We start from the raw sequence: 15,436 nt of genomic DNA on the forward strand, positions 1-15,436 counted from the left end.
TAAGCAAGGGACCAATGGTTCAAATCACGGTGCCTGCTCATTGCTGCTTTTCATCCTCAGTGAGTTCAGACCTACCACTGAGCACCAGGAACAGCAGGGTGCAGCTACTCTTGCCTGAGGGCTAAGAGTCAACATCATCAGAGGGCCTAGCACTGATATTTGCCACAGCCAGGCCACACAAGTGGTTACACTGGGAAAGATGCTGGTCGCAATTAGCATCCTGCTGCTGCAGCTGCGGCTTCTGTTCAAGCAGTCACTACTAACACTCAGTTCAGCAGCCTAAGGCATGCTCCAGCCAATCCATGGTGTGATGAAACTCAGGAAACTGACAAATCCTTACAACAGCACCTGGCCCAATCAGGCATTAGGATGCAATGCCAAAGGTAAGTTCTTCCACAAGCTGCACTTAAAAACAGTATGACTCCAACCTACGTTGCACTAGATGACAGTTGGGTGCTTTTTAGTGGTTTTCAGTGGGATTTACTCATGGCTTGTTTTTTTCTTTTCTTACGTTGCCTACATGTGGCTGTTTTGGAATTTAATGTTAGATTTTACTATATTTATTCCATTTTAATGTGTATACCAGCTAGAAAATTTGTGAAGTGACAATGCGTGTTTTCACACTGTGAACTGAAGTACTTTCTCTTCTGCCCACTTGAGAGTTCCTTGAAGAGACTTTTGCATTTTACTAGTGGGGAAGGTAGCATTTGTGTACCCCTGGCATAAAGATGAATGACACTTCTGGCCAACCAACACTTGGAGCCCCCATATCTGACCTTAGATTCTTATTGCTTAAGTGATTTTATTTATTCATTTAAACATATTTTTATTAAAGATTTCTTGGTTTACAAAAGTATGTGCAATGTCTCGTTTTTCAAGTTGCATTTTTTGAGAAACTGTGTGTTACCTAATAATTGCATTCGAAACCGAATTGACAAATGAAGGGCAAACACAAGATAGTGAAGTATGAAATACCGATAAATAAGAACTCAACTTCAACAAACATGCAATTAGTGTTTAGGATGGAACTTACAGATGCGAACGTGTGTGCGTGTGTGTGTGTGTGTGTGTGTGTGTGTGTGCTTCCAAATCACTGCAAGAAAAATAAGTCCCACTTCAAATATAATTTATTTTACAGTGAATCAGAAGTAGGTCACTCATATTTCTGCAGTTTAAATGCAGTAATATATTAACTGGTGCTAGTGCCTGACCATCAAGTGTATTGCAGCTCCTGTAAAGGGAAAGGCAAAGTGTAGCAGGCATGAAGAGCCTATCTCTTGAGAAGATCAATAAGCAATAAAGTTGATGCTTTAACTGCAGTCAGGAACAGTCACCTCACCTGACCTACCACTGTAAAGAGGCAGCCTTCCTTGATCGTGGACTGGCCGATCTTTGTAGTACTGCCTTTGTTAAGAGCTTGGATGGTCATCATAACTAGAGACTGCCAGTTCAAGACCTTGTGTTTGCATTTTATAATGCATGCTTGTATATGGGTATGAGAAATGACAGAGAGGGATGGGGCCTTTTGTTTTTAATCCTTGGGTTTCACTTAGCCAACACAGGAACATTATCTTCATCTTGGGGGGGGGGGGGGAGACCAACACAACCAGGCTACATTCAGAAAGGTATTGTATAGAAAGAAAAAGTGCAAGAAGGCTCACTAAAATTGTGGTCACAGTTATAAACGAAGCTACTGCCAAGTTCTAGCTTCACACTGTAACAGCAGGAAAATGATTTCCATGGAGTATGGAAAAGGTGAATGGAAAGAAAGACTTAAGAATGAGCATGATCAATCTTTCACATGTTTCCATGGTTTTCTTTGTCCATTCTCCATAGCTAGCACTGGGTGATTAATTACTAATGAAGTGTATCTGATTTCAATCTTAAAATTGCCTATTTATGCACCTAATGAGCATGATTTTTCATATGGTCATCAGCAGTCAAAGCAAGCCACTATGATGGCCGATAATGTTTTCCTGGGATTCTCTACCACTTCCTGCTATCAAAAGAAGTGATCTCTTTCTAAGCGGTGTTATGATTTCATCATCTGTAAAATCGAACGTTTACATTTTGATTGTAATCACAGACAAAGACAGTGTGTGTGAAGCCTGAATGGGAACAGGACAAATCACAAATGCAAAGCCAAAACTTACCATTGTTCTGTCACTCTTACTTCGTGCAACTTCCTGCTGTAGACGAGCCACAGACAGCTTCTCCCTGTGGAAAGAAGAAAAGCATAAAAAGGAGCTCATTTTTCACCAGCTGGGAAAATGTATCATTTGTATGTCACCATAGCATTCTTGCTCATCAATGCGGCAACCCCCCTTGGCAGAAACTGATTTATCTGCCATATTTTATAACATATATTTTAAAGCACTTGTATGCTTTTGTTGTATTTCTTGACAGCGAAATTGATACATATAAGCACCTACTATTTCCCAGGGTGTGGGAACCCAAAAGTGGTTTGCGATCATAACTGTATGTGAAAACTCCACTTTTGGTATACAGTATTGTTTAATAAATGGTCTATAGTTCTGCATATGACTTTTATTCTACTCTGTGATAACACACTTACTTCCCTAACTTCTGCAACAAAAGTAAAGTAGACTTAAAAGCAAACTGAAAGGTGTTTTTTAAAGACCAAAACCATGAACTTTTTTAATACCAAAAATATGAAGTTTAGAAGAAATGATAACCCATCTCTTTTAAAAAGAAACTCCATCTCTGTATCATTCATTTCAAAGCATCTTAAGAGAATAAAACAGGATGCATGATTGGGGAGCAGCAGGAGTTGTACTGTTCCTATATATGGTCCTAAACCATGTACACAAGCCTGAAAATGCATAGAAATTGTACAGATGGCTGAGTTAATGTGGACCCATCTTTCCATGTTCCCTCAGCCATCCCTATATACCCATTTTGCATGTCCATAAAAGTTTGTACCCATAAGTCCATACAAAAAACCATGGCAAATTACTACATGTAGGGATTGTACAATCAAGTGGTTACATGTGGGACTAGCCGCCATGCTCCTACTCCCTCCCTACATGTGTTCTTCCCTAACAGTCACAGGTTTCACAGGCAAAGATAGCTCCACAGAGGTTCAAGATTTGTTGTTGTTTAGTCATTTAGTCATGTCCGACTCTTCGTGACCCCGTGGACCAGAGCATGCCAGGCACTCCTGTCTTCCACTGCCTCCCGCAGTTTGGTCAAACTCATGCTGGTAGCTTCGAGAACACTGTCCAACCATCTCGTCCTCTGTCCTCCCCTTCTCCTTGTGCCCTCCATCTTTCCCAACATCAGGGTTTTTTCTAGGGAGTCTTCTCTTCTCATGAGGTAGAAAAGGATTGGAGCCTCAGCTTCACGATCTGTCCTTCCAGTGAGCACTCAGGGCTGATTTCCTTCAGAATGGATAGGTTTGATCTTCTTGCAGTCCATGGGACTCTCAAGAGTCTCCTCCACCTGCTAAACTCCCAAGAACATTCTCACTTTGCCCAGAGCACTCAAGAAGCTCTGAGAGAAGTATCACTTTGTTCAGCTTGCTTCTGGTCAACGGTACCTCTAAGTGCATCTTGCCCAAATACCAACATAAATTTTTGGAATCAACCGCTATACTTAAAAAACACACGATGCAAATAATGCACACCATAATGACTTCCTTGACAGTTCTACAAGAAAGTTCTTTGAAAGTGTCAACAATGCTGACAGCAACTCCTTCCTAGACACATTCACTGCCAATGAACCCCACTGCGTAGGACTGGATAAAGTACGAGTGAGAAGACGGAGCCAGCAATGCTCTTTTGTGAACCAATCTGTTGGGAAGAGCTGTGGGTAAAAAAAAGCCTGCAGAGTGAGGAATAAAAAAGCCTGCTCTATAGAGATTTATGAGGATCCACAGGATACATTGCAACTGATAGTCATTGTGTTTGAAAAGTTATGTCTTCAGACAGCAAACTAGTCTCCTTGTCTTCCCCATAATAGGCAGGAACCAAGTTAATAAATTAGCTTCTTACATATTTATTGCCCATTTTCTCTATGTCTGCAGAGCAATTGGAACCTCTATTTTTTAAAAAAGTAATGCAAATTAAATTCTATTCTTCATTCTATTCTTTTCTGTGTCCTTAGTATGTTATTTTGATTGATAATTTACCCACTCTTACATGCTGCTTAATTCTTATATGCAGTTTTCCCTTCATTATCAAGCCATATTTTGTGTATCTCAACACTTCATAAAGAAACTCTGTACACATACCTAGGCTCTCAGTTTGTATGAATACCTTTTGTAATGTTGTTCTTGTTGTTACCAATTTGCTAAGGATCCATCTAAAATAATGCCCCCAAATTCTACAGAGTTTTCATGGAAAAGAAAAATTACAAGGCAAGTTAAAAGCATTTTTATTTTGTTTTTGTTTTTCAAGGGTGGGGGAGTCAACAAAACATGGTTCTCCATTTCCATTTCCAGACTTTCAGTATCTTAAAATTGTAGCTAGTATAAATACTGAATGTCACTTACAATAACCATTGTTTTGATTCTCAAGTTTTGAATAAAGTTTCTGTTCTTGCTATTAACCGAACAAGGTACATGGTAAAAGAAACTTCTGTGGCTGTGGGGTTTTCATAAAGTAGATTTATAAATCATGCTCTAAACTTTTTTTAAGACCTTGATGCTATTTCATTAAAAAGGGCAATCTATAAACTGCAAGTTCAGCACCTCACAGTATATTAGCAACCACCAGCTTCATTTACTGTTTGTTTTTTAATGATGCCCTGCATAAAATGCTGACCCAAGCAAATTATAAAGCAGTTGATCATGTTTCGGGGATTTAGCCTGCAATCCTATACACTCTTACCTGAAAGTGTGTCCAGTTGAACTGGAGGGGGCTTACTTTTGAGCAGTCAGCTATAGACTGTACGGCTAGTTCTAGCCAATGGTCAAATTGTGCTTCTGTACTGGTTTGCTGCTTTAGTCATTTCTAGGCTGTAGTGGAACAACTCTCACACATGTGAATAATCTTGGACTAAGAAACTAATGCCAAAGGAATTATTCCTTGAGCTCTTTATTCAGAAAAAAATATCTGGGGCAGGGAGGAGGACTGTGGAAGCAACATTAGATTATAGCTGGTAGAAACAATGCAGGCCACCACACAGTTCCTTTCCTTTATCTCAGCTGTCTGTAAATAAAAGCCTCAGCTTTATTCATTCCATGAGGAAAGTGAAAGCACTGATTGACTGCCCCTATTCAATTCTACATAGGAAAGGAAAGGCAGCTAAATGTCTCCAGAGTCTTTGAGAATCCCGAAACCTCATTTGAACTTCACTAATAACATTTCACTTTCTGACACAATGCTGTTGATTTTTTTAATCCTCAGTTTTATCCAGCACTCTCAAGTTGCATCAAAAGTTTGAATGTTAGACCACAAAAGCTAATTTTATTTTATTTTGAATAACACCTGCAAAAATTTAGTATAGAATCAAAATCAAGCAGCACTCTTTAAGCTGATTTTATACACAAAATAAGTCAACTTAAGTCAATTGAAACTAAAAATGTTTCAGAGTACTACACTTATGATTCAATTTAACTGCTTCTGGGTCAACAAATTCAGTCCAATATCCCCATGATGAAATACTGAGCCCAGTATTTTGATTTGTCCCATATGAAATTATTGTCCATCTCTCATCCTAAAACAAGCATTAAAGAAAAGTGAAAACTTAATGTAAAAGACAACCATAATGTTTTGTCAATTGTGATTCTGGATAATTCATTAGCTAAAGTTCTATATCAACTGTAAGGTTCATAAACAGAGTTTAAAGCATCTATAGAAATCAACAGTGCTAGACTTGGGGCTTCACAAATTATATAAAAACAAAATATTATTTAAAATTTATTTGTGTCTCCTCCCTCCCTATATATTTGCCTGGGCAATAAAACACCCATGTATGCCTCTGTAGCACAAGGACAACAGTAATAGAAGACAGACTAAATAGGGCATGAAAGGCCAACAGACAAACACCCTTTTCTGAAGTGGACCATCATGCTATTTGAGACCACATCATGGTGAATAGGAAGAGGGACAAGGAAAAAACAGAACTGAATCATAAAGATCTTCTCCATGGATGCATGTTACAAGCCCAGAGTGCAGCAGTGGTTACAACATGGAGTCAGAGGCTGCAGACTTTCAAGCTAAGGGGACAGATCAGATGCTCTGAACCTGATGTTGAAGGATCAGGAAACAAGTGAGTCCAAGGCTGAGGAATATGAGCCCCCAGAAGAACTTCCTGTATCAGTAGGGCGAGAATTTGGATCTTTACCTTCACCTGAGGAACCAAATACCTCCCCCAGTACCTCTACAGTCCAGCAATGTAGGGAATGCACCAGGCTAGGGAACAGAGTGCCCCTCTTAGAGGAATGGGCTTTAAGAACCTAGAGTTAGTGACAAGCGGGTGGAACCCAAGAGAGGTAGTCTAAGAGCAGGAGCTTAAAAGGGCTCAGTCTGCTCTCAACCTTTGCTGGAGCAAGTGGCTAACTTGGAACTATCCATGGTCCTGACCAACCCATGCTTCCTTCTGTGTGTGATCTGGCATTGGATCAGAACACTGCCATGCAAGTCTCATAATACCAGGCAGAAGTCACATTTTGCATACCCAGTGCAGCCATGCTAAGGCTCCACAGGGATCTCTCAGGTCAACTTATCCCTCTGCTGCTTGTTGTGCATGCTACAAAATCTCTTCTCCTTTGGGAAAGTGAGGAAATAGGAATGGGTAGGGTGCAAGACCTATTTTGAGGAAGATACAGATTGAATGGAGCTGCACCAAACTCAAAATGGGACCAGTCAGTTTGAGTAGAGGGAACTGGTACTCAAATCTTAACCTCTCTTTTATCAGTGTCAAGTCCAGGTTTTGCTGGACCTTTGAAACGACACACTCCACAAACACCAACTTAATCTAGCTCCTCAATGCAGCAAATCTAGGGGTCTCTTGTCAGTGACCTCCCTGCTGGGGTGTAGGGCCCCAGCAAATGGCAAATCCTTGGCACCAGTCCTGTTCCAGATATCATCTTAGCTCCAATATATACCAACAGCATACTTCGTGGAATTAGTAGAAATTCCTATCCTGTCCCCACACATACACACTAAAATTCTACTACACTATTCCAACATATTCATGATTTTTACACGAAATACAGCTGTGCTTTGAAACAATCTTTATAGAAGTGAAGAAATCAACACATAAGCAATTGTGTGTGCTAATAAAGAAAATACCTTTTGTGACACAGAGTGAATTATATATGTGTGTGTGTGTGTGTGTGTGTGTGTGTGTATCTCAGATGTTGTATTAAAATGAATATACTACATGTAGCAAGCTCTATTCTGCTCCAAAAGTAAAATGGGGTATTGGGGTAAGGATCCTGAAAGTAGATAATCTTTTCTGAGCAAAAATTCAAACTATAAAAGGGTCATACCAGATACATGCACTCTTTTATGCAAGCATACAAATGTATAATAATAGTTCAGGCAAATTGTTCAAGGCTAAAAGAAAAAGGACTTCCATTTTTACCTGTCAAAACCAAGGTTCTGCTTCCGAGAATTGTCTTGCTTTTAGTGTATCTCCATTAGCACACTAATAAGCTCACATTAATAGATTATGCCATTTGCAAAATCATGAACAGTTATACCTATTGGGCATCGTTCATCTCCATAATGCTGGCAGGTATGTTAAAGAACCCTAAAAGCAGGGCTGGTTTTTAATCCTGCCTTCTAATGACTCCTCTCATTATAAAAACTCAACTCATCTAATTAGGAAACAAAACTTGTAAGGCCAGTTAGGCACATGGTTCAGGAGCTGAGCATCAGATAAAAAGGTGTCATCTGCCAGTGCAAGGTTCTGCTCCAGAGTAAGTCCCTCAAAAATGACTGGACAAGACATAAAGGAATGCGAAGGGATAAACGGAACATAATAAGGCAAATATGTAAAATAAATCTGATGGAATTGACAGTCAGTTATTGACACTATGACCTACACATTCCAAAAATAGATTGCAGGCCTACCTTCAATAAGTCAATTGCACAGTAAAACTATGTCCTGTTCTGCAGGGCTTGATCCTTATAAGCCATACCATTGCTTACAACAGGGACGTCAAACATAATGTGTGGGGGATTTATCAGGCCCCTTAGGTCTTCGCAACGAGGCCTACAGCTCTACTTTACATACAAAAAACCTTAAACTATATACCAAGCCAGGCCTCCAATGACATTGGATTCTCCCTCTCAACGTAATTTATCCCCAGTTAGTTGAGTGCAGGAGTCAAGGAATGTGAGGCGCAAAGAAGAGTGAATTGAAGGGCAACAAGCTGTGATTAACTATGACTTGTTGAAACAAGGCAACTTCAACCATGGGCTATTGAAGCAAATGAAATGAAATCTCCCAGCCTCTTCCTCACAGCCACAAGGAAGGAATGGGGGTAGTTGAGAAGGATTTGAGAAGCTCACAGACTCCTTCCTAACAAAGTACCTTGGCTCATTGAGATGTATAAGTCAACTCAGTGTTAACAGTACTTGGAATGTATGTGTTGAAAAATAAAAATAAAGTCTTCAACAAAAGAAAAGTGTGTTAGCATCATTTAATATGTTCAAATATATAAAAGGATGTCACATAGATGAGGGAGAAAGGTTGTTTTCTGCTGCTCCAGAGAAGCGGACACGGAGCAATGGATCCAAACTACAAGAAAGAAGATTCCACCTAAACATTAGGATGAACTTCCTGACAGTAAGAGCTGTTCGACAGTGGAATTTGCTGCCAAGGAGTGTGGTGGATTCTCCTTCTTTGGAGGTCTTTAAGCAGAGGCTTGACAACCATATGTCAGGAGTGCTCTGATGGTATTTCCTGCTTGGCAGGGGGTTGGACTCGATGGCCCTTGTGGTCTCTTCCAACTCTATGATTCTATGATTCTAATAATTCAGGCTCCTGTGACAATATTAATATATAAATGTACTGTACAATAATGGGTACCTGGCTTTTCAGTGCATTTTACATAGCTCTGGGAAAGCATACCCCATGAGCAGGATAGCTCAATGGCTAGAGTGTGGTGCTGACAACAGCAACAGTTTGATCCCCGTAAGGGACAGCTGCATATTCCTGTGTGGCAGGGGGCTGGACTAGATGATCCTCAAGGTCCTTTCCAACTCTACAGTTCTATGAAAAACCAATTGAGAAATCTCAGTGGCCGGTTCTTGCTTTTATTCAGATACATTAGACCAGGGGTGGGGAAACTTTCTGTCTCAGTGGGTCTGACAGGTTCTCCACCCTTGCGCTACTCAATAGTGCCTTAGGATGCAATCCTAACCCTCATGCAATCCTAACCCCCACAGACATGGGAGTAAGCCTCATTAAATTCAGCAGGAATCATGAGCAGTCATGATTCAGTTTGCACTGTAAGGCTCAAAACTACCTGTAACTTTGTTTCATGGTGCAAAGGAACATTGCACAATATTTTTTATGCAATCAAAGCTGCATAATGCATTCATCTCTCAATGCATCCTCTCACTTAACATTTTGTGCTCTGTTACATCAGCTGTGAAGTCTTGCATGTTTAAATAGGACGACAAAGAAGCAACAACTGAGGAAGTTTTGGCACCCTCCTGGGCTAACAACAAATGAGGTCATGTACACAACTTGTCTAGCTACAAAACACCCATGTGCTATGCCACTATTTTTAAAAGTCAGGTAAGGAAATGCCCTTCATTGTCTGGGTAAGCTGTGTTTTGCAAAGTAAAATGTGGCCTAAATTAACGTAGGACAGACTTTAATGTTACACAATGCAAAATAAAATAAAATAATAAACGGTGACAGCTGTTCAAGTGCACACACACTCTCTCTCTTTATTAATACCCACTAATATGAAGCCCTCTTTAACCACTGAAAGTATCTAGGACCTAGTTTTCTCCACATCATTTGACAGGCAGCACATCCAAAACCAGGAAGTCAGTGCTCTTGCATAGTGCTTATTCTAGCCTAAAACACTATATATTGCTGCTGCCTTCAATGCCATACATGCCACCACAAGCAAATACTGACCATGATTGTTCTCATTAAGTTTATAAGAATCCAGCCCAAGGAGATGCAGCCACAATTAATTAATTTACAAGTTTAACTAGGACTGTGGTTAGCACACAATCACTACAGCTTTCTTCCTTCAACGATTAGCCATGATTTATCACCTTCTAGAGGAGTCCTAACAGTCATTACTGGATTTTTAATCTCCAAAGTGGAATATAGCACTGGAAAAAGTCATTTGCATGTCAATAACTGTTGCTATCCTACAATATTTAAAGCATGCTGAAGACTTGTGTCAGCTGGTAGAAAAGAGGTGTCAGCTGGTAGCCTGTTGGCTAACTCCAGACAGTAGCCAAATGGCAATTGGCCTAACAAAGGCTAGCCATACATCATAGTTATGCAAACCAAGTTGTGCATGGGGCTCTGTGCTGCTGCATGCAGTCTGAAGGAGCCCAGCCTTGTTCCTCATTTCCTGGAGCAGGAAAACGTAGCCTAAGCACTGGTTCGGATGCAACACTTCACGGCTGAAACCAGATTTGGCTACCAACACATTAACCACAGTGGTACCTCGGGTTAAGTACTTAATTCGTTCCGGAGGTCTGTTCTTAACCTGGAACTGTTAACCTGAAGCACCACTTTAGCTAATTGGGCCTCCTGCTGCTGCCGCGCCGCCAGAGCACGAATTCTGTTCTCATCCTGAAGCAAAGTTCTTAACCTGAAGCACTATTTCTGGGTTAGCGGAGTCTGTAACCTGAAGCATATGTAACCTGAAGCATATGTAACCCGAGGTACCACTGTATATAAAAGATGAAGGCAACTTGGGGAAAACCTAGAAACAGACTATTTAGAGCAAATGATACCAGAAATACAGTTACCTCCATTCTTTTCTCCCAGAAGAAAACAAGGCAAGGGTTTAGTTGCCCTTCTCACCTTACTGGCCCTTCTACTGCAGATTGCAGTCTCCATTGCTGCATTTTGGATAGTTTTTTGTTTTTTAAAAAAAGAAACAAGAACTACAGTGACAAGAGTGCCACATGCGGAGTAAACGCCAAGAGGGCCTTTTATCCTCTCCTACACCAGTGGATCAGCTCTTACATGGGTGAGCCCTGGCATGGTGGAAATATAGTGAGTCCTAGAACCATCTGCCAATGGTGACTGGACTAAGGAAGGGAGAAAATAAATGCTATAAAACAGCAACATCCAACAGATAGATCATGATCCACCAGTAGATCACCGGACATTTTTGGTAGATCACTGCCCCCACCCCCAAAGAAGCTCAACAACCATAGCTGTAAACTTTCAGATTTGAAAATAAGGGATCAGCAGCCTCATCTGTCCAGGGGACAGTCTACAGGATATCTAACAATCCAGGATAGCAGCGGGAAATGGCGCTCAACAACTTTTACTTGAACCCCCCCAAAATGGCCCTCCTCCTTCCTAAAAAAAAGCTCAACAACTTTGATCTGAACCCCAAAAAAAGGGGTAGATCACTGCCAGATCTCAGTCTCTTGGGAGTTGGCCACCCCTGCTATAAAACAATTCAGGTAACAAACTGTTCTTTATCCAGCAAAAGTTCAACATTTGAAGTGCATAACTACACAACATGTAGTTTTGTTGTGGGTTTTGCCTTTTGTGCGGGTGATGTTTTCTTTAGCCTTGCCTTGCCCCCTTGTTTGTTTGCTTCCCATAAGAAACACACCAAGGGACTTGTTTTCAGAAAACATACTACTTCACGTCCATATAGTATCAAATTTAAAGAGACACTGTATATGTTACTTTCTGTCTGGTCTTCTCAGGAAAAGGTTACTCCAGAGCCTCTTTAGACCAATTAATTAAAAACCACCCAGGAAGAAAGGGGAAGAAAATATTAAAGCATGTAAGACAGACCACCCGGTTTAATCATTGTTTTTCTGGTGGGGGTCACTGTTAATGTCCCCCCATGGCTCAGATGCCCAGCTCATATCCACTGGAGCCATGTGTTCAGTACTGTGGGCCCAATCTCATGATACTCCATTCCATCTGAGATCAGACAGGCTCCCTCCGAGTTCCTGGTGAAGACTTTATTATTATTTCCACAGGAAATTTAAGGGAGACTTTCTGATTTTACCATTAAATGTAACTGCCTTTAGGCTGTATCCCTGTTGTGCATTACTTAGAAACTTTGATGTTATGCAGTATATAAATTATTAAAATAAATAAAAATACATGTGTGATGAAGCAAGATGGATATTGGATAACAGAGATGGCTCGCTGCTTCATATGCAATAAATTTTTTTTTTTTTTAAATCAGGAGTTGACTGTTGATTAATAATTTCCAAGAACTTATGTACGTAATGGGTTTATTACATCCAACACTATGTTTAAAAGTCCAATTAATTAATACCAATGTGTATTGATTTTTGCAACAGGATGCTCCTGGTGTCTGCAATCTAGAGAAAGGCAGTAGGCTTTTATTAACAGTTGACCTTTTAACTGATCTTAATCATGTGATTGCCAATGTGGGATACTTACTAGGGTTGGCATACAGAACATAATGTTTTCCAAGAATTGCAGGCTTACTTTTTCAATCTTGTGATTAAGCACATTAACAAGCAGTATGAATTAAAGGTTTGTATGCCAGTTTAACAAGCCGTTTCTCTTAACTGCTGTGAGATAAGAAAGTAATATAAATACAAGTCGTTTGTGTTTACTCAGTAAACAGGTGCTGCTTGCTCCTTGCTAAGCAGATGGTGAATTTAGGAATATTGCAGTTAATTAGCTTTCAGTTACAGCAAAAAAAAAAAAAAAAAAGCAACTAGAATTCTTCTGCCTCAACTTCCACAGCACAACCACACACACACACACACACACACACACACACAATGATACATAAAAGTGTCTTCATAACCATCACACCCATTTATTGCCAATATTTAGGCAAGAAATTCTAACTCGGCCACCAAAAAGTGCAATTCTATGCAAGTCTCCTCAGAAGTAGGACACATTCAATTCAATGAACTTTCTCCCAGGTATAGCAGGGGTACCCAATTCGGGCCCCTCCAGCTGCTGTGAACTACAGTGGTGCCTCGCAAGACGAAAAGAATCCGTTCTGTGATTCTCTTCGTCTAGCGGTTTTTTCGTCTTGCGAAGCAAGCCCATTGACGGATTAGCGGATTAGCGCTATTAGCGGCTTATCGGATCAGCTGATAAGCGGTTTAGCGGCTTAGAAAAAGGGGGGGAGGAAAAAAAACCCGCAGGAACTCGCAAGACATTTTCGTCTTGCGAAGCAAGCCCATAGGAGATTCGTTTTGCGAAGCACCTCCAAAACGGAAAACTCTTTCGTCTAGCGAGTTTTCCGTCTTGCGAGGCATTCGTCTTGCGGGGCACCACTGTACATCCCCCCTGACCATTGTCAGGACTGATGGGAGCTGTAGTTCACAATGTCTGGTCTATAGCTTTGCAAGCTGCAAAGTGCTACATTGCCTTATATTATTAAATGGCAATTCTACACAGTTGTGTCACTAATTCCCTTACTGATCACAGTTCAGACTGCCAGGATTGGCATCAGGAGGAGAGCTTCTGGTGTTCCTTTGCTACATGCTGCTTCCTGTTTGAATGCTACAGTCACTCGATTCCAGTGACCCGGCATTATGCTGATGAGCTCAACTTTACACCTCTTATGAATGAACTAATAATTTGCATTCTAACCCTGTGATTTCCTATTGTGTTACCCAACAGACTGGGATTATATCTAATGATATTGTGGTTTTATATTGACAGCGAAACACTGTCAGCTTCCCTTTCTAATGAAACATTTAAATTGCTCAGCTAACATTGCTAGAATATGTGTTGGGCGGACGGACAAGTTGGTAACTGTGGGAAAATGGGTACTAGAAGCAACATGAAAAGACAGTGTCAGTTTTTGTGGTAACCTGTCAGGTGTTTTAAGCATCTTGATGCCACAAACATCAGAAAGATTCTGGAAGACGGATTTGCTTAGTGTGAGAGCACAGCCAATACTTTGTCAGATGCAAAATGTTGTTACAGCCGAGTATAAGTAAATGTTACGCCCTTTGTTTTTCTGATAGAAAAGCTCTTTAAAAAGGGGTTTTGTTTGTTTTTTACTTTTAAATTTCATATCCATTTACACACCCTGAAAACAGAAAAGGTTATACTGACTGAGAGAGAAAAAACTAAAAGAAAGATACACAGAACTTGAAATAAAACTATTCTTGCTATCCAGACAAGAAGATATGCAAGCAACTAGATCACATGTAGTGGCTTCCCGTTTGTGGGATGCTCTCTCTGAAGAAGTTCACCTGGCGCCTTCATTATATAAATTTTAGGTGCCAGGCAAAAACGCTCCTCTTCAACCAGGCCTTGGGCTAATTAATATCCTACAGCCTTTTAAATGTATCTGTCAGAAGGCGGGGTCGTTGTTCTGTTGTTTTGGTTTAATTATTGTGTTTTATCTTGTATTTTGTGCTGTGTACTACCCTGGGAACTCTTGCTGAAGTGCGGTATATAAGTCTAATTAACCACCACCACCATCATCTAGTTTTCCTCCCCTTTGTGGAACCCAGCCACTAGCAACCAGGCCCAGCAACAAACTTCCATGCATTGTGTCAAGAGTTCTAAGTGCACAGCAAATGCAGATGTGCAACTAAATCTCAGTCTGTATCATAACGCTCATCTGGTCTCCATCTAACCACTGGAATTTATCTTTTTATCCAGATAAACAGAGATGCATATGCAGGCCATTATGCAGTAGTGGCTGGCAGGGCAGCCCAGCATTGCTTCCCAGGCTTCCCAACACCATTCATCACTGTTAGTTACTGAGGAGAGGGGCAGGGCAGCAGGGAGCTAGGTGCAGTACAGATGTAGCAGCGGGGCACTGTGTCTCTGCAGCTGCAACTGTGCCTTGCCTCCTCCTTTCAGTATGCAGCAGCAGCAGTGCACAGTGCTGGGAAACCAGGGAAGCAGTGCCAGCGACTACTGCCATTACGCACTGCATGTGATTAACTGCAATCCTTAAGATTGGGGCTCAGCTATAAAATGAGACATTTTAGCTAAGTGGACATCAGTTTTAACTAATCATCTTATGTAGTTACCTAACATTACAGAATGTGTTGTTAGCAGTGTCACGTAAATGATGCAGATGAAGCCCAGAGAGAAAAGAAATCTTAATAAACTTTAAGAGAACTGAACAAAGAGTATAATTTAAGGAGAAAAAACAGGTTTTGTCTTTTATATTTCATGCCTTATACGCATCAGGGAGACATCCAACCATTCAGATGAAAACTCCCTCAGAACCACACAGCCTATCAGAGCCCGTGTTACCTCAGCAAAGATCACAATGATCTACTTGGTTGTTAAGCAACACCCCACCACCACCACCCCTTGATTA

The 15,436-nt window shown here is 40.7% G+C and overlaps 1 protein-coding gene across 12 annotated transcripts in view; it reads right to left on the reverse strand.

Annotated features, from left to right (window-relative positions):
• Positions 1 to 15,436, reverse strand: part of NCKAP5 (NCK associated protein 5) — a 629,163-nt gene that overhangs the window by 310,994 nt on the left and 302,733 nt on the right. For all 12 annotated transcript variants that reach the window (XM_083487645.1, XM_083487648.1, XM_083487647.1 and 9 more), the window contains one exon: positions 2,154 to 2,217. In XM_083487645.1, the coding sequence (XP_083343771.1) occupies positions 2,154 to 2,217 (64 nt within the window). The remainder of the gene's footprint in view (positions 1 to 2,153; positions 2,218 to 15,436) is intronic.

Source organism: Podarcis liolepis, assembly GCF_965112155.1.
Source record: "Podarcis liolepis genome assembly, chromosome: 1".
Taxonomy (NCBI): domain Eukaryota; kingdom Metazoa; phylum Chordata; class Lepidosauria; order Squamata; family Lacertidae; genus Podarcis; species Podarcis liolepis.